The 18,783-nt window shown below is 51.5% G+C and overlaps 2 protein-coding genes across 4 annotated transcripts; one reads left to right on the top strand and one right to left on the bottom strand.

Moving 5' to 3' along the window:
- Positions 1-1,913: 1,913 nt before the first annotated feature.
- Positions 1,914-16,232, bottom strand: Idua (alpha-L-iduronidase). Of its 3 annotated transcripts, XM_041632014.1 has the most exons (15): positions 16,073-16,232; positions 15,319-15,459; positions 5,308-5,393; positions 5,053-5,160; positions 4,706-4,801; positions 4,415-4,617; positions 4,162-4,341; positions 3,831-4,047; positions 3,353-3,565; positions 3,152-3,273; positions 2,939-3,064; positions 2,790-2,866; positions 2,384-2,484; positions 2,145-2,274; positions 1,914-2,035 (listed from the first exon to the last, which is right to left on the bottom strand). In XM_041632014.1, the coding sequence occupies exons 1-14, from the start codon at positions 16,210-16,212 to the stop codon at positions 2,168-2,170; spliced, it is 1,917 nt and encodes a 638-aa protein (XP_041487948.1). In that variant the 5' UTR covers positions 16,213-16,232; the 3' UTR covers positions 1,914-2,035; positions 2,145-2,167. The 3 variants fall into 3 exon arrangements, with proteins under 3 accessions (XP_041487948.1, XP_041487947.1, XP_041487949.1); XM_041632013.1 differs by having other exon boundaries at positions 2,024-2,274; XM_041632015.1 differs by having other exon boundaries at positions 2,024-2,274; positions 4,162-4,308.
- Slc26a1 (solute carrier family 26 member 1) lies at positions 10,363-16,800 on the top strand. The gene is made up of 3 exons (XM_041632012.1): positions 10,363-10,465; positions 11,616-12,233; positions 12,960-16,800. The coding sequence occupies exons 2-3, from the start codon at positions 11,643-11,645 to the stop codon at positions 14,481-14,483; spliced, it is 2,115 nt and encodes a 704-aa protein (XP_041487946.1). The 5' UTR covers positions 10,363-10,465; positions 11,616-11,642; the 3' UTR covers positions 14,484-16,800.
- The last annotated feature ends 1,983 nt before the right edge of the window (positions 16,801-18,783 follow it).

Below are 18,783 nucleotides of genomic sequence, written 5' to 3'. Positions count from 1 at the left end.
GGGTCATTCACAGGCATGGTGATACATACACACCCATAATCTTAGTACTAGGGAGGCTGAGACAGAAGGGTCAAGGTTTCAAGGCCAGCCTACAGGGATAAAAAGCACTACAGAAGGTCATTGTATTTTATTTACTCTACCCACTTCTAAAAGCCACAAGGCCAGAGGAACTCTAAATTGGATGTAGCCACGTAGCGTGTACAAGCATTCCATTCAGACTTATTTCCTGGACAGAAGGTAATACTAACTTGGAAGAGCTTGGCAGCAAACCTAGGCTGCAGCACAAATTTCTGTATGTTGGGCTTTTTCATGGGCTGCTGGAGAGAAGGGATATGTACAGAATGAATTAAGGACATGTGTGTCCAATAGGTCACCTGAAAGGGATGTAACTGTGTCTTAGCACACCAGGGACTGGTACTGAAAGAGCAAGGGTTCTTCCAGAATCAAGGTGATGTATCCAGCAAATTTTAAATAGTAAATATAATCCCCCCAAAGGCTTATATGTTAAACAATTGTTTCCAGGTAATGGTTCTGTTTTGGGAGATTCTAGAAACTTTAGGAGGTAGGGCCTATTTGGACAAAGGTCAGTGAAGAAGTGTTTTTGAAGGTTACACTTAATTCTATCCTTACTCTGCTTCCTGTTCCCTATGAGGTGAACAGCCTCCCCCTCTACAAGTTACCATCCTTATGATGTTCTGCCCAAGTGCACAGGGAAAAGTAACAAGGCACTCCAAGTTTACTGCAGCCATGGATGGCCCAAGGGTCCTCAGCTACCATCCAAGCTTCGTGTGATCCACGGGATGCTGGCGTAGAAGACAGAATACAAGAATTACAGTTACAGGGTTATATAGGATTCCAGGCAGATTTCAAAGGAAGACTTGGGAGGCCTGGTAATGTGTGTCAAGGCCGGAATAGTTTTATGTCAATTTGTCACAAGCTGGAGTCATTTGGGAAGACTGAGAAAATGCCCTAACAGGATTGACCTATGGGCAAGCCTGTATTGCATTTTCTTATTAGTGATTAGTGTAGGAGGGCCCAGGCCACTGTGAGAGGTGCCACTGTTTTGGCTGGTGGTCCTAGGGTCTATAAGAAAATAGACTGAGAAAGCCTTGGAGAACAAGCCAGTCAGCAGCACTTCTCCATGGCTTCTAAATCAGTCCCTGCCTCTAGGTTCCTGCCCTGACTTCCTTCAACGATAGACTGTAACCTGGAAATGTAAGCAAAATAAAATTTGTCCTACCCAAGTCGCTTGTGCTTGTCATGTCTAATCACAGCGGTGGAAAACGTAAAATACCAGCCCAGGAGAAAAGTCATAGGAGCTGTAGGTGGCAACACCACAAAGACAGAACATTTTCAGAGTTCACATCACAATAACATCTGCCCCAGTTCTGGGACTGTATCTGCAGGATTTAATATTTTGATCTTGCTTCAGTTAAATCCTTCCTTGTCATTTATTTTCCTGTTGACATGGAGATGTTTATCCTATGCAATTGTATTTCAGAAGCGCATAACTTTATTCTTGATATTGTAGAATCTCAAGCTAAAAGTTTGTCTTGAGTCTCAGAAAAGGAACTGAATTTAGCCTGTGTGTGCATAGTATGATGTGCAGTGTGTTTTGCGGGTGAGAGAGAGAGGGAGAGAAAGAGGGTGTGTATTTGTGCACGTGTAGACCAAAGTTAAATATTGAGTATCTTCTCTATAGTTCTCTACTTGATTTTTCTGAAGCAGGATTTCTCACTGAACCTGGAGCTTGCAGTTTCAGGTAGACTAGATGAGCAGTGCGCCCTGGCCTGCCTCTGTCCCTCCCACCAACACTAGAGTTATAGGCATCTCTCGCCATGCCCGGCCTTTACATGAGTACTGACCTCATGTTTGCACAGCAAGCACTTTACCCACTGAGCCATCTTCCCAGTTCCAAAGTTAAACTTTTGAGCATCTGGGTGGAGAGAGGAAAGCAGGCAAAGGTCACTGCAACTGGGCCCCCTGTAGTGTTCATCCACAAAGACAGACTCCAAGGCTGAGGTAGAGAAAGATACTTTAAAAGAAAATGGGGGAAACAACAAAGGGAGCCATAGTCAACTGACTAGCTAACGGCAGTCTAGCTCAACTTGGCCGACCCCATTTACCAGTCAGCACAGGCTCACCAGTCACTAGAAGCCAGTGACTCTCATGAGGCAGGGACATCCAGATAAGTCACAGGGTCTGAGAAGGGGCCTGGCTGGGCCCAGTAGTCCAATGCTCGTACTTGATAGGAGCCAGAAACCACACCTGTGTCTGCAGACAAAAAGCACATGTTTTCTGAAGCTCCTGAAACCCCAGACCCACCCCACACCATACTGTATAGAAGGAGGTCCGGCAGTACAACCGCCAAGGTTGGGCGCACCTGGGCTGAACACAAAAAGGTTGAAAGTAGACGGCCTCCTGCTGATTGGGGCATACGCCTCACCCTTCTGGGAGAACTGGATCTCATATGTCCACAGGCACCTGGGGAGGGCTGGGTCAGTACTAAAGCTGGGAACCCTGAAGGACTAGATTGGTGGGGTAGGGTGGGCCCACAACCCTCTACTCTTCAACTCCCTTCCTGGTACCACTAGGGTCCCTGGTTACTCTCAAATTGTGACAGGTCACAGTGAGGGGGGAGCACTGGAGTGATCTCCAGCTCACACAAATGGATCTGTGCGGGTGTGTGCGTTGTGTACTGAGCACAGAGGTCTGCGGCAATGGAGAAGGGAGATGAATGATCACAAGGGTAATGACATAGGGAAGGATAACCACTCCCACTCACGCACTTGGAGCCCACATGCTCATCTGACCAGACTAGAACCAACTGCCCACGTGTCAGGGGCAGTGCCCGGAGCCGGCTAACCTGTGAGGAGGGAGTAGCTATGAAGGAGTGAGCTAGGGAGCCTCACAGGTGGGGTAGAAAGCCGCCACTTGCCTTCCCTGGTGGCTTCAAGGGTTGTGTGCATACATGCACCAGCAGAAGTGATGGCAAAGAAAGCTTCCTATGTAAAGTCAGGCGGCCTCCAGCAGGGAAGGGACGCGGTGCCTCAACCACTGGGTCCTGGAGACAAGGGAGGGGCATGTGATTGGCAAACCTCCCCACTAACTAAGGAACCCCTTCTCCCCTCCTCCCGACTTGCCCACAAACCTCCACCATGCGCATACGTCGGAACTGCTCTGCAGAGGGGAAGACTGGCTGACCCATCTGCTGCCACTCACTGTAGGGGCTGCAGAGTTGATTGTCTAGGTAGCGTACTACATAGACAAGCCCTGTGAACCCATACACCATGATTTACCTCCCTTGTCTCATCCCTGCTGGGATCCCTACTTCCTTCTGAACCTCACTCACCCAATCCAGGGGGTACCCCGCGAAGGTGAAGAGTCACGGGGATACTGCGGTTGGGGTGTTCATGGGTGTCATCACTAGCGTAGATCAGGACCGTGGTACGCCAGGCCTCCGAGGAGACTTCGGGGCGATGGATGCTGGCCAGGACACCCACTGTGTGATTGCTGTCCAACACAGCCCCAGCCTCTGACACCTCTGCCCAGAGTTGTTCTCCATCTATAGGCCAGGCAGAGGACCGAGGCTGTTGACTCCCTCATACCCAGCACCTGGCTTCCTACCCTAATGCCTGGCTCCCACCATTTGTGGGAGGCCCTGCCATACTGTTCAGTCCACAGAATGGGAGGAGGGGATGAGGTGGAGATTTGGAAAACCAGCCTAAGAAACCCACCCAGCAGCTGGAGGAAGTATGCTTGTCCCTGCCCAGTATTTCCATGTTCTCTCACTCTGACCCAGCATATGCAGAAGCAGGGTCATGGCTCACCCAGCAGGGCCATCAGCCCCATGACTGTGAGGACTGGCTTTCGCAGGAGCTGCACATGGGGTGGGCGAGTATTGTTGACCTGGAAGCGGGCAGTAAGTGTGCGCTGGGAGAAAAGGTGCGGGTGGTAGCTCAGGAAGGCATTGTCATTGCTCAGGAGCACGTAGCGCATGGAGGAACTGCTATTAGCAAGCAGCAGGTCCTGGTGCTGTGCAATGACCTGTGGACATCAGGGCAGATGAGACGTGTACCTGAGGCCATCTGTACTGTCCCCACCAGCACCGCCAGAGGAAGACTTCCCGAGGCTGGATGAGGCTAGATAGCAAGGACCCACCTTCACCACCAAAGCCGCGTAAGTCACATCAGCTCTCCAAGGTTGTGGCAGTGACCAGCCCACCAGAGGGTCTGCCTCGTCATTGTAAATAGGGGTGTCCTTGAACTCAGGGAAGAGCTGCTGGATCTGCTCTACAACTGCTACCTCCTGCTCCAAGATGGAGATGGAGCTGCCTGCGCCCTGCAGCCAGCACCGTACCTCTCAGTTCAGGCTCAACTGAAATCAGGGAGGGAGTGGTGGGGGAATCACATACCTTCTTGTGCAGGGAGATAAAATCCAGACGCACGCCCACCTCGCCAGTGAAGAAGTTGGTTCCGTTGGCACAATGGCGCAGGAGGCTCCAGCAAAGTGGTGACTTTGGCAGGGGGTGGAAGGAATCCCCAGGGCCACCCAGCCTCAATGTGGGGCTGGCAATACGCAGCCCCTCAGAGCAGGCATCATAGTAATTCAGGAAGCCTAGGGCAAGAGGGGTCTTGAGGGTCTGGTGTTGTTGTGCTTCCTTTCATGCGGCCCACCCAACAGGACCTGGAAAAACGCTGCCCACCTTGTGCGGTCATGGACACATTGTCGAAGTCGTGGTGGTCTGGTTCATTCCAAGTCTCAAAGTTCCACTTGGAAACATGTGTCAGTCCATACCTACCTGCAGAGTGTCTCTGCTGTTACACGCTGGACGCTCTACCCTCAGGTCTGGGGATAGAGCCTACCTGGTGTCTCCTAGGGATTGGGCCCACCCCACCCCCATCAGGTGAATCCCTCACCCATCAGCCATCTCTGGCTGGGGTATAGGAATGTCTGTGGCAGGAAAGACCTTGAAATGGTCTGGGTGATCAGGAAGGAGGGCCTCCCAGGACAGCCCACTGCAGCCCCCCAGGATTTCCCCCTTCTATGCACCAATATATCTCCTGGCCAAGAGAGAAACCAAGTCCTTCCATTCAAACACCTGCTGCTTGTCCTCAAAGTCCGTGAAGTACCCAGAAGGACTGCCCATCAGCTCAAATCCTGAAACACACAGGGTAGCTGCCCCACTATCCAACACACCAAGCCCAGCTGGGCTATACCTCATCAGCACCTCAGTCAGTGCTGAGATACCACCACCCACCAGGACACAGAATGACAGACTGTGGGAAAAACAGGGCGGCTACTCACCAGGGAGGAGCTGGTTCTCCATGAGGAGGTCCAGGAAAGCATCTAAGTGGGTGAAGTTGTATATCAGCCCCTGTGTAGATGACTTCCTGTGGAGAGAAGGTCAGTCCTGAAGAGCAGCAGTATTTCTCCACACTCTAGGTGGGAACTAGGGCCACATTTAAGCATGTGGGTGTCCCAAGTTCCCAGGAAGATCCAGGCTTTCAGATGGGCCTTCCCTTTGGAAAAGACCAGCACTGTGAAAGTCTACCACAGTGTGTACAAGTCTGCACACACTATGTACAAGTGTGTGCACACAGAACCCCACACTAAGCCTTAAAGACACTGAAAACAGGGTTGGAGAGATGGTTCAGCGGTTAAGAGCACTGCCTGCTCTTCCAAAGGTCCTGAGTTCAGTTCCCAGCAACCACATGGTAGCTCATCCACCTGTAATGAGATCTGGTGCTCTTTTCTGGCCTGCAGGCATACATTCAGACAGAACACTATATATAGAATAAATAAGTCTTTTATTAAAAAAAGACACTGAAAAGTTGGGGCTATGGAAGCTTCTATCACTCACAATGGAATGTGAACAGGTGTGTGTGTGTGCGTGAAACCTTCAAGAGATTCAGGTAGGGCTCAGATCAGTCACCACACTGAGGTGCGAGGGACAGACAAGTTGTACAGGAAAGGTGTAAAACAGGGATTGGGCAGAGAGGTGAAGAGGCATCTTAAAGACAGCTGATATGGGAACAGGGGACGGAGCAGCAGACGAGCAGAAATTGGTAGGCACCACCTCCATTCTACATACTCTCAGAGACCAAAGCTCCAAACTTAGCTCCACAGTCCCTTACAACATGGATGGACAAGAAAAGAAGGTGGAGGGCTTCCTCAGTCCCATACTGGGCCTCTTCACATAGGGCTCCGTTTCTGAGAGGAAGAGCCATCAGACAACTGCCTGGATCCATATTAAAATATCACAAGGTTGGCAAAAGGGATATATCAGAGTGAAGGGGAAGATGATCAGGGAGAGGAAACCACTCTATAAAGGTAACATCAAAGACCTGCCAAGCGGTGGCTTGAGCCAGTGATGAGAATATCTGGGGAACAAGCGAGTACAAAGACCCTTAAGTAGGAGCAAATTAACAGTCAAGCAGTAGAAAGGTACCTCGCTTGCCTGGAGCAGAATAAAGGTACAGATCTGGAAATGGGGTTACATGGGGGCTTGTGACCACATGAAGATGGGACACGACTCAGGCCACATGATTCTGAGCAAAACAGGAGACATGTAAGGTCATGATCAGAGCAAAGCCACGAGGTTCTGGAAAGATCATGTAGGGTTAATTGAGATGAAAGCAGGAGACGTAAATGGGCATGAAGCAGAAGATGACAGGACAGTGTGTAGACTGAGCAGTGTCTACTGTCAGATCTGAGGTGAGCTGTGGGCAATGTGCAGCACAATTGCATGAATTTCAGGACACTGATGCTTGGGGCTGTCTCTGGCTTACAATTCTGGGGAAGGGATGAAGAGCAGCCCTGAGGACAGAATCTGCAGCTGAGGTAGCTAGAAGGTACCAGCCAACAAGTACAAAGCGTCAGTCCTGCCAGGTTCTTAGGGTGTGCTGAAGACAGTTGCCCCAGAAGTTGTGTAAGACAGCTCATGGGTTTGTCTGAGTGGGATGGTAGGTCAGAGACAGTCTGCACTGTGGGTGGTAGAACCACTTCTACAAGAACCAGCAATTCTAAGCATATCAGTCCATCACTGTACATGGTCACATTGGCCAAGTTCAGGTCCTGCTTCTCCCTGCCTGCCCTCTGTGCTTTTGGACTGGAGCCTCTGCCTACAGCTACAAAACAGACCTGCTTGGTTCTTTCCCTTTCCACCCAATGGTCAAAAACAGTTGCAAATAAATAACACCTAACAAGCACTTGGATAAAGATTAAACACATGTTCCAAAGTCCCAAGTTGTTGGGGTCAGTTAGAAGCTATCAGCAGTTCCCTGTCTTTACAAACCAGGCATAGTACACACTTCATGGGAGCAGGCCTCAGCAACAGGCCTTTTTCTGGGCCAGTATCTAACATCAGAGATGTCCCAAGACTGCAACCCCGTATGGACCACACTGTCTGCCTGGCGCGCGCGCGCGCGCACACACACACACACACACACACACACACACACACACACACACACGTCAGTCTCCACAGTGATGCCAGACCATCCGGCTACCTCCAGGGGCCTCCCATGCCCAAGAAACCCAGGGAACAGTCCTTTGTTCTCACTGTGAATTAGTTCCTTTCTGCTGAAGGGTGGTGGTGTTAAAGAATCCTAAATTGGGGAGGGGGCAAGTCAGTGAGGTGAAGTGTAGGGAAATCTTCATCCCCTGCAGAGCGATCTGTGCCATAGCCCAGCTGGGCTGGGCAGGAAAAGGTGCAGCCACATAGCAAGGCCACACAAGGGCCCTTTCACGCAAGCCCGCAGCGGCCGCACTGCGCTAGGCCTCCCGCTAGAGGCGTAGCGCAGGCGCTTGGAGGATGAGGCCACAGCGGCTGGTGAGTGCCTGGGTGAGCGCGGGGGAACCTGAGCTGGCGGGGAGGCGGAACGCTCCTGCAGAGGAGTGCAGCAGTACCCGGCAGCACCAAGGCCGGTGCACGTAGCAGGCTTGGGGGGGCCAGGGCTGCGAGGAGAACGCGGTCTATGGATGCCGACTATGAAGGATGCCAAGCGGGATGGGGGCGGTGCGTGCAGAGCGGAAACGCTCGGTATCTCTTGGGAAAACCTGCTGAAGCCCCCAGGAAGGTGTGCGCTCGGCCGAGTTTGGTGGAAGAAATTCTGATGTGGTCCTGGAGCCTGTCTGGACATCATTTTCTACTGTTGGGACAGGGTACAATGTTTTCTTCCCAAATAAAATGTATTCAAGATTTAAATGGTGGACTTAGAGATAAAAGAAGGAAATCACTGAGCCGCATAGGACCAAACAGATCTATGGACCCTATAGCGTTGTCCTATATGTGTCCAGCAGCAAGTCAAGAAGCCTGAGGCTCAAAGGGCACATTGGGATAGGCCAGTGGGCTTGGTCCCCCGGTGCCTCATTGCAGCACCACCCTGAGTGCACAGAGCTGTAGAGGCAAAGAATAAGTGGGGGAAAGGACTCATGGCAAGGCATGGAAGACATGACTTCATCTACATTTCAACTGGCTGTGGACACTGCGGGGGGGGGGGGTGTGGAGGTGGAGGATGGGGGGTGTATGATGTAAGGCCCAATCCCTCCCACCCAGGGCGGTGGAGATGAGAGGGCCCATTCCTGTATACTGCTTTCTTTGCTTCGAAGGGAAGGTGAATATTCTCACACTCTACTTCAGCCCAGAACCTCTGTGTTTACAGGTGTATCCATTCCACAACTTCAGCTGTGCCCTTCTCAAAGTTGAAGCAACAGTACATTCCCCAGCGGCTCCTCTGTGGGTAACTGGGGAGGTTGTCACTTTATGGCACCCTCAGTAGCTATCCCCACCACCACTAGAGGAGCATTTATCTGACAAAAGAGGAGCTGCTCTGACTAGCCCCACCACACCCACTGGATAACTAACTGCTTCTGTAAACCACAGTTCCCAACTACTGTGCAAACAGTGGCTCAGGACTTGTTGTAAGGGAGAAGGGAGGTCTAGTCCTACAAAGGTAGGGACCCTGGGGCCCTAATAGGTCCTTCCAGGAACAGCAGACCTACTTGGAGAGACAGGACAGAATCCAGGTGAGGAGCGTGAGGGCAAAGGTGGAGGAATACTTAACCCACAGAGCATCCAGCCCTGCCTAGTCTCACATCAGGCTTCCCACTCTGCCCATTCCACCCACATCCTGTTTTTATTTTACCCACAAGGAGGGCATTGGCCAGGCCCATGGCTGCCAGGAACTGGACAAGGCTTACAGATGTCCCAAAGGAGTGTCCAACCTGTGAACTGGATGGGATTCCGAATTCTTATTATCTCCTGACCTGGAGAAATAGAGTCTCAGGGTTGATCAACAACTGTTGATCTCAAGCCCCTTCTCAAGACCCTTGGGGATAAGAGGAGCAAAGCATTTGGCTTCACTTCGCCCAGTCCCAAAGCAAACTGCCCACTGTGCTTGGGCTTGTGAAGACTGCAGACCAGCCTAGCTGGGCCTTCCAGCCATAATGAAGGGTGCTATCTCCAGGATGAGAGGGTACCCAGAATACAGCAGCTCACAGAAGAGATCAAGACCTGTTACACAAAACTACTTACTCTTAAGCACATGTGAGAGCCTCATTGCTCACTACAAGATGTGGATCTGAGGTTCTGACCAGTCTTACAGAAAGAACTTGGAGGCATACCTCAAGTCTGAGGACACTGATTAGTTACGCTTACGTTAAGGGACCATTTATCTCTAGGCTATCCTTACAAGGCAAATCCCACGTCCTACAGAGGTACATGGGGGCCAAGTACCTCACAATGATCACAGGTGGTCAAGGGTGGCAAGAACTGAGGCCAATCCAGGATCCCTGTTGCAAAGGGAAGAACACACCTAACTTGATGTTGGCAGTCCTTGGGCTGTGCACAACACAGGCATGTGTTCATTCACACAAGTGTGTACACACACAGCAGTAGCTGCACACAGGGACATGGAACAGATTCTGAGCTTTAGCTTGCCCCAGCTAGAACACGCTCCATGAAGGTGGAGAGAAGATAACCAGTATCTGGGTAGGTGGAGTCAGCTGTACATGACCCCATAACCTCATAGCTGAAGTGTTTCAACTCAGCTCCTCTGGGGCCTCACACTCTGCCTCACTGCTCCTGTCCCCACCTCCTCTCCCTCTTAACAAGACAGAAGCTGTTGCACCTGGAGCAGCCACCCCTCTGCAAAGGGGGGATTATCAGAAGCCCACATAACCATAATTATTTGTGAGCCTCTGATTATAGTACAACTTGCCGAATTAGCTCACCGGATTAGACGCTCAGGTAACACTCATTTGACGGGGGAAACCCATGACTCAGCTATTTGGGGGGTAAATAATTTAACAGCAAGCCCAGCAGAGTATTCCCACAGGTCAGCCTCAGAGGTGCCTGCCAACGTTGTTCTCCGCCTGCTATCAGAAGACAGAGTGATTGAAGGTTCAGCCCACTATAGCCCCTGGATACTGCAAAGCCTACAGAGTCGGCCAAGCATCCCAGGTAAGAACTGTTGTACCCATACAACAGGCCCCAAAAGATGTGGTTTACTGGGCAGAGACAGGAACCTAGACTGCCATTTCTCTGGGGATTGCTCAGATACAAGGAAGGTGATACTTACAAACCTTCCTCCATAAACATGAGCCCCTAAAGACTTGGGGTGAGATTCAGAGTGCTCAGTGGCTCTTGTGTATCATTGTTTTTGTAATATTCCTCAAGAGCTAGGACGCCTGATAGACCACCACCCTAGCAATGAAGCTGCTGCCCTAGTACTCAGGTCAGGCACAATGGGCTCCAACAGCCACCACCGTGTCCTGAGTTCCAAGAGAACAGGGAGTGTTTGATTAATATTACAAACAAGTACTTTGGAACCAGTAAACATGACCCAAGACCAACATGTGGTCAGTATGGCCTGAGAACTCTTCAGTACTAAGGCAAGGTCAGAAGGGGCTAGGACAGCTAGGCCAAAGGTGGACATCTGTGGACCAGTGTGTTTGTTTAGTAGAGTTGAACCTCTTCTCAGAGGCTCCGCACTCGGAGTTAGGGGCACACTATTTCAGAATACACTGGTGACTGGTGAGACACCCTCTAAATTCACGGGGAAGGTTGTCATAGACCAGGGGCCCTAGCACACAAAATATACAAGGCTTTCTGCCAACCTCCAAGCCCATGGTGTTCACAGGAGAATTCCTGTGGAAATGGGGTGGCTGGCAAAGCCCCTTGCCAGATCAGATGGATGGGAAGTGGCTTAGAGCTCAAGCTCAGTCAAGCGTGCATCTGCCTCCATTGTCACTGGCTTGGGTGTACGTGGGCCTAGTCCAGCCCTCGTCTCAGTGGGTGACCTTCAGAACCCTCTAGGTAGACTTAATATAGAGGCTGAATTAGGTGGACCACAGAGCACAGCTGGGGCTGAGGCTGGGTAGAATGACTCCCTGAAACACGTTGCTGTCGTGAGCACTCTTGTCATAAAACTAACTTTTGGAGCTCAAGACCTTACACCCATCCACACAGAAGAACAAGCGCTTGACACAAGCACAACCTCTGATGTCTGATGTCTGTGTTTGGGTGGACAAATACGCTCTGTGAAGCTGGCTCCTGGACTCCAAGAGCTTAGACTCCTAACCATGCCCATTCTCCCCATTCTCCCTCGCAGGTTGGCCAACGAGCGTGGTGGGACAGGATGGATCCTTCTCCCGAGCCCCAAGAGAAGGGTGGGACACTGGTGCTGATCCGACGACAGCCTCCTGTGTCCCAGGGTTTGCTGGAAACACTGAAGGCCAGGTTGAAGCAGAGCTGCATCTGCAGTATACCATGTGCTCAGGCTCTGGTGCAGAATCTGTTTCCTGTCCTGCACTGGCTGCGTCAGTACCGCCCTAAAGAGTACCTGGCAGGTGATGTTATGTCTGGGTTGGTCATTGGCATTATCCTGGTGCCACAAGCCATAGCCTACTCACTGCTGGCTGGGCTGCAGCCCATCTATAGCCTCTATACCTCCTTCTTTGCCAACCTTATCTACTTCCTCATGGGCACCTCACGCCATGTTAATGTGGGCATCTTTAGCCTGTTGTGCCTCATGGTGGGTCAGGTGGTAGACCGAGAACTCCAGTTGGCTGGTTTTGACCCCTCCCAGGATTCTCTAGGGCCTAGAAACAATGGCAGCACACTCAACAACGCAACCACAACACTGGTGCTTGGGCTACAGGACTGTGGACGGGACTGCTACGCCATTCGAATCGCCACTGCCCTCACTCTGGTGACTGGCCTTTATCAGGTAAGGAGTTAGCTGCATAGCAAGCAGGCCGGCTGACTTGGCTTCTTAGAGCACCTACAGGTGCTTGTCACTACCATCAGGAAAAGTCTAGAAACAGAAGAATCCTTCAGGCTCAGAGAGAAAACAGCACAGCAAGAGGAGAGGTGGAGTCCAGGCCTAGGTACCAGAGGGACTTAAGTCACAGAATGGAGAGATATGTAGGGCTGGACTGGCCAGCTGTAGTCTGAGTGGGGCCACTGGGCCAAATGTGGTCATGGCTCAGAAAAGCTAGATTACAGCCCCAATGTCCACCTTGGCTTCCTGACACAAACAGGACCTAAGAATTGAGATGCATTCCCCTGGCTCCCCACCTAGCTCTTTTCTGCTGATCCTGTCTTCTCTATTCCTCCTGTCTGTTCCATGGCTGCCCAGAAGGGAGCTGGGTGGAAGGAGCTGTGTGTTGCATACAGGGCACAGGGGAAGGGTCTGCCTACGCCCTGATTCTGAAACAAAACCAATTTCTGCATGTGTGAGAGTATGAGAAGTGAACATCCACAGCCAACTGCAACATGTATGTGTTATCTCCCTGTATCTTCTGGCCCACTGTGCATGTGGAAACAGCAGGAGCCCACTCAGGAGAGTAAGCAAGGGAAGACGCCAGGCTCTGTGCTGTAATCCCTACCCTGTGTTATACCGATGCTGGCTCCTGCCTCATGACCTACCAAACTGACTGTACTCCATCTACAGGTCCTCATGGGTGTCCTCCGGCTGGGCTGCGTGTCTACCTACCTCTCACAACCACTGCTCGACGGTTTTGCTATGGGAGCCTCTGTGACCATCTTGACCTCTCAGGCTAAACACCTGCTGGGTGTGCGGATCCCTCGGCACCAGGGCCTAGGCATGGTGATCCGCACATGGCTCAGCTTGTTGCAGAGTGTGGGACAGGCCAATATATGTGACGTGGTCACCAGTGCCGTGTGCCTGGGAGTGCTGATAGCGGCTAAGGAGCTCTCAGACCGCTACCGACACCGTCTGAAAGTGCCAGTACCCACAGAGCTGCTAGTCATTGTGGTGGCCACACTTGTATCCCACTTTGGACAGCTCCACTCACGGTTTGGCTCTAGTGTGGCCGGCAACATTCCCACTGGTTTTGTAGCCCCACAGGTACCAGACCCTAAGATAATGTGGCGTGTGGCCCTGGATGCTGTGTCCCTAGCCCTTGTGGGCTCAGCCTTCTCCATCTCATTGGCAGAGATGTTTGCTCGTAGTCATGGCTACGCTGTTCACGCCAACCAAGAGCTTCTAGCCGTGGGCTGCTGCAATGTGCTGCCTGCCTTCTTCCATTGTTTTGCCACCAGTGCTGCTCTGTCCAAAACCCTGGTGAAGACAGCCATTGGCTGCCAGACCCAGCTGTCCAGTGTGGTCAGTGCTGCTGTGGTGTTGCTGGTGCTGCTGGTGCTGGCTCCACTGTTTCATGATTTGCAGCGGTGTGTGCTGGCTTGTATCATTGTTGTCAGCCTGCGTGGGGCGCTGCGCAAGGTTAAGGACCTCCCACAGCTTTGGCGGCTAAGCCCTGCTGATGCACTGGTCTGGGTGGCTACTGCAGCCACCTGTGTGCTCGTCAGCACCGAGGCTGGACTTCTAGCTGGGGTGTTCTTCTCACTGCTCAGCCTGGTGGGCCGCACACAGCGTCCACGGGCTGCCCTTCTTGCTCGAATTGGAGACTCAACCTTCTATGAGGATGCTGCCGAGTTTGAGGGCCTCCTGCCCCCACCTGAGGTGCGAGTGTTCCGTTTCACAGGCCCACTCTACTATGCCAACAAGGATTTCTTCTTGCGGTCACTCTACAGTCTCACAGGGCTGGATGCAGGGCACTCAGCCACCAGGAAGAAAAAGGGCCCAGAGGTGGGTATCAGTGACAGCAGTCTTGCTGATGGCAAGGATATGGGTTCAGTGAGCAGCGGGACCGGGCTGGTGGTACCCCTGGCATTCGGTTTCCACACAGTGGTCATTGACTGTGCACCACTGCTGTTCCTGGATGTGGCTGGCATGGCCACACTGAAGGACCTGCACAGAGACTACAGGGCCCTGGACATCACCCTGCTTCTGGCTTGCTGCAGTCCCTCAGTGAGGGACACGTTGAAGAAAGGGGGCTTCCTTGGGGAAGACCAGGGAGCTGAGGATGAGCTCCTGTTCCCCAGTGTACACAGTGCCGTGGAGGCTGCACAAGCCCGCCGTGAGGAGCTGGCGGCTGCTGACTCTGCTTTTTAGCAGGACCGAGACCCATGTCCACAAGCCAGTACTGACCTCCTTGGTAGGAGTGCTATGAAGACTGGAGTCATTAGAGAGATATACCCTTAGACCACCTCTAACCTGGAAAAGTCAGGGAACTCCAACTAAGAAAGGAACACATTCAAGAATTCCAAACATTCAGTAATTGAGCCACTCTACATCTGAGACCATTGCTGCCCCCTGGTGGCTGCACCCACACACATGATCCCTCAGCCAAAGCAGTGCCCAGTTTAACAATAGTCTGTGTTACCATCTTATCTGAAACAGAGTCCTGCAAATTATGCGGTCTCTAAGATACCAAAAGGGCACATTCCCTCCCCCTGCACCACCAGGTATGAGATATGAGCTGAACACATGGCCGAAAGGCCTTCTCATGCCCAGTGATCATCTTGATTGGGCCCTTGCGAAGGCAGTCACCTGCTCCAGAGCAGATGCTCCAGTGTCACGGTCTAAGATGATGTACACCTGACCTTCAGGCATGATGTCTCTATACAGCTTATACTGGTGACCACAACGTGGCCCATGTATAGTACAAAGTCAGGCACAGTAGAAACACCAATCCCATTCTGTACCTCTAAGAAATCCTCAGACGGAAACCACCTGCGCTCCATCCAAGGGCTACCTTTGGCATAGCCAAGCAGACCTTCCCCTCCTCTTCTGCCCAACAGGATGCTCTAACAGGAAGTACAGTCCCAGCCCCGACCGTGCCCTACCCACAGTCCAGCACTGTGCTCCACAGCTTTCCGGGCTCAGCATCTCTGTAAGACAAGCTCTGACCAGCAACTCCCAGGGCACCCACCTCAGTATCACCCACCTGGCTGTGATGAGATCCAGCAGCCAGTGTATCCGGACCTGCTCGATGCCACTGTGAGGCACAGCACCGATGTAGGCAAGGTTCAGTTGCTGGTCCCAACTAAGGTCGAACCGGTCAGCCTGGTCATGAGGCAGTGGGGGGCTGGGGACAGGACAAAGAAGTGAAGTGTTTGTCCCAAGCAGGGACTTACAGCAGACCAGGTTCTACACATTTAATACCTGACTGACAGGCCCTTGCAGAGGAGCAGTGTGTGTCTCCACATTGTATGATAAAGTAGCCCTTTCACCAGAAATGTTCTACAGTCTTGTCTTGGGGTGGGGTGAGTCGGGGAGCTTCAACAAGACACAGTACCACATTCTAATAGGACATCTGCCTGCCATAGAAGAGGATCTGCAAATTCCTAGAGAGACTTGGAGGCATTGAGAAACCAGGTCTGGCCCAACACTCGAGGTCAGGTCTTGGTACTTTGGGAGAGCCCTTGGTTCTGCCGAAGTACTAATTATGAGCCTATAGCTTGAGTACCGTGCTCTTGATCCCGGGGATTAGGGTGGGGGGGGGGGGGGCATTTAGGGAAGCTGTGGCACTTGGGAGAGCCACTAAAGTAGAAAACCCATGCCACACCCTGAAGGAATTTGATCTTCACTCCTGAGTGTCCAGGAATGATGGGCAGCGAGCCCAAAGGTGTGATGAGAGAAACCCAAAGAACGGAGCAAGGGCTTTCCTAGACTTGGCAAGAGCGTGCGGTGGGCCTCACCAGAAGCCGGTGCTCCTCCAAAAGGGCAGCAAAGGCCTCAGCGGGCGGGCTGCATCCACTCGCACCAGGTATGGGGTCTCAGCCAGAGTCAAGGGCGCGGCCAAGAGCACAGCTAGAAACGCGAGGCGCCGGGGGCGCATGGCTAAGGTATCCAGGCGCCCCTGATCTGCAAGCCTTTAGGTCCCGGTAGCAGCGGTTCCGCCTCCGGGTAGAACCCACGTGACCGCTCCCCAGGCAGGGGCAGGCAGAACACGCGCCGCCTCTTCCCCTGGCGAGTTCCGCCCAGGTTGCTGCGTCTCAGACGCTCCAATCTCCGAACGACCACTGGCAGAACACTGGCCTTGGGTGTCTCGGTGAGGCCATTATTCCTGGTGATGCCAGGAAAGGTCTCTCGGGAGGCCTACGAGAAGTTTGAAAAGCACGTCAGACACTACTCAGTCTCGTGAGGAGTGAAGGTGGAAAGCTGTACCAGAAGATGGCGCTGCGGAACTATTCCAAGGATTGGGTTTGGCAAGAAAGTCAAGGGTATTTCAGAGCTTTGGCAGAGCGGGTCTATGCTTTTTCCTGAACTGGAGCTGTTGTAAGAAAAACAGGCATTGTTATTCTTTCCGTCCCTACCCTGGCCACGCCCACTCCTTTTAACCTCTGACCTCGCCTGCCACTGCTCTCTATCCCTGTGTTCTCTCCCGGTGTACACACGGGGCTCTGTCTCTCTCCTCCTCTCTCTCTCCCTTCTTTTCTTTCTTTCTTCTTCTTCTTCTTCTTCTTCTTCTTCTTCTTCTTCTTCTTCTTCTTCTTCTTCTCTCTCTCTCCCTCCCCCATTTTAATAAACATTTATGGCTATTTTCTGTGTTTATATGTCTGACCCGCCGCGTGCGTGCCCTCCCGCTGGTGAGAAGCTGTAGCCGCTTGCTCGGGTGCCGGACCCTAGAGCCTGCGCCCGGCACTGCTGGGACCCACCGGAGTTTGCTGCGGGGCAGGGGGACCCCAAGGATATTTTTTAAGAATAAGAGGCATGGTCAGATACGCTTCAGAAGCCAAGTGGTCACTTCTAGGGGACAGTCAAAGGTCAATCCCAGATGTCTGGGAAAGGCGAGGTCAATAGCTGTTTAGATTTGAACTGTGCACACAAGCTGAGTGGGATATTAGCAATGGTGAAACAGATCAACTAGGGTCTAACGACCCCTGTTCCTGGCACTCCTCGTAGCATATGCCTTTAACTTCTATGGTTCCCTCAACAATAAAAGCAATCACGTTTCATGATCCCGTGAAAAACCCCTTTCTCATGTAGTCCTTCCCTGACACCAACAGTAACAGACCATTCCTAAAGTCAAACAACTAGTATTTGTAGTTCCTTAGATTGGTGATTTTAAGTCTTCGGTCCTCAGGACAGCTGGTGAAGGGAAGGTTTCTGGGTGGAGAAATGAAAGCTCTTATGTCATAACCCTTATTCAAGGATCAGAAAGTCAAGAGCCCATGTGGCATTTCTTCAGTGACTGAATACAAAGCTCAGTCATAGATGACGTCTGGATGCTACCTGGTAGGACTTTCTGTATGAAGAATGAGGTACTCTTCCTCTGAATTAGTGAGTTTATTAAGTACAAAGCAAGCAAAAGTAAGATAGTGAATATCAAGTAGTGAATAGAAGCAGCAGATAGCAAGGCATCAATGTTGGTCATTCACAACACCCAACAGAAATGATTGGGATAGCCTGAGCTACAGATGCCAAAAAAAAAGGTGGTGGGGGGTAAAGATAAAAAAATTCCACGAATGCACAGAAATGTTCTAGGAACAATGCAGAGATAGAAAATACTCCAGATGGTGCACGCCTTTAATCCCAGCACTTGGGAGGCAGAGGCAGGCGGATCTCTGTGAGTTTGAGACCAGCCTGGTCTACAAGAGCTAGTTCCAGGACAGGCTCCAAAACCACAGAGAAACCCTGTCTCGAAAAACCAAAAAAAAAAAAAAATACTCCAGAGAAAACTGCCAATATGCAATATGGTGAGTGGATCGTTTTCAATAACCTAAAAGCTGAAGTAACAGGAAAGGGTCCAGGCTGAAACTAAAGAGAGAGACAGTAGTGGGAGCGAAGCTGTTTCAGACTAAGCTTCCTTAGAACAGGCAGTGATGGCAGGATCCTTGGGGTCACGGCTTGGGAAACAGTTTCTCTGATGGTGAGACAGGCATTTACAGCTGGAGAATTTCAGTGATGGAAGCAGTGGCCAAGAAGCTGTGAAGTTGGAACAGTCTTATGAGGATTGTGGGACAGAAGCTGAGGATCAGGTTCCGTACATTAGACAGCTATACCCTGAAAGTGAGGGTGAGACAGAAACTGAACTACCCTCACAGGAACTGAAGTTCAAATCTCAAGCCCCGAGTGAGTGAAGGTAGGTATACGCCATCCGACAGAAGAGAACACACTCCCTCCACTCCAGGAAGCTCAAGCTAATGAATCATCAATGGGTTATTAATTGATGTTGGAATGGATCCTGGGTCAGAAAAAGATGATCAATCACACAGAGCAGACGGGGAAATTTTTAACCTGAAAATGTACTAAAATTCTATCAATGACAGATCCAAGGTGGATAAATGACTGGACTGCGTCACAGTGGGAATGGAGATGAACTTGTTCCTTTCATATTTTAGCTGACATGTCTGGGATCAAAGGTTTTTGTCAAAATGGCTCTTAAGTTTAAAGAGTGCACATAATA

Source organism: Microtus oregoni, unplaced genomic scaffold (assembly GCF_018167655.1).
Source record: "Microtus oregoni isolate MIOR12 unplaced genomic scaffold, Mior012 000040F_ref0000088, whole genome shotgun sequence".
Lineage (NCBI taxonomy): Eukaryota > Metazoa > Chordata > Mammalia > Rodentia > Cricetidae > Microtus > Microtus oregoni.
Note: the sequence above shows the minus strand (reverse complement) of the source record. Positions and strands in the feature narration are given on the sequence as shown.

Coding starts and splice junctions, on each gene's coding strand:
- Idua (XM_041632014.1), bottom strand. CDS start 16,212: ATGCGCCCCCGGCGCCTCGCGTTTCTAGCTGTGCTCTTGGCCGCGCCC. Junction 4,802..5,052: donor CTTGGCCAGGAGATATATTG/GTGCATAGAAGG, acceptor GACACTCTGCAG/GTAGGTATGGACTGACACAT. Junction 2,275..2,383: donor CCTTTTTGTGTTCAGCCCAG/GTGCGCCCAACC, acceptor TTTTGTCTGCAG/ACACAGGTGTGGTTTCTGGC.
- Slc26a1 (XM_041632012.1), top strand. CDS start 11,643: ATGGATCCTTCTCCCGAGCCCCAAGAGAAGGGTGGGACACTGGTGCTG. Junction 12,234..12,959: donor TGGTGACTGGCCTTTATCAG/GTAAGGAGTTAG, acceptor CTCCATCTACAG/GTCCTCATGGGTGTCCTCCG.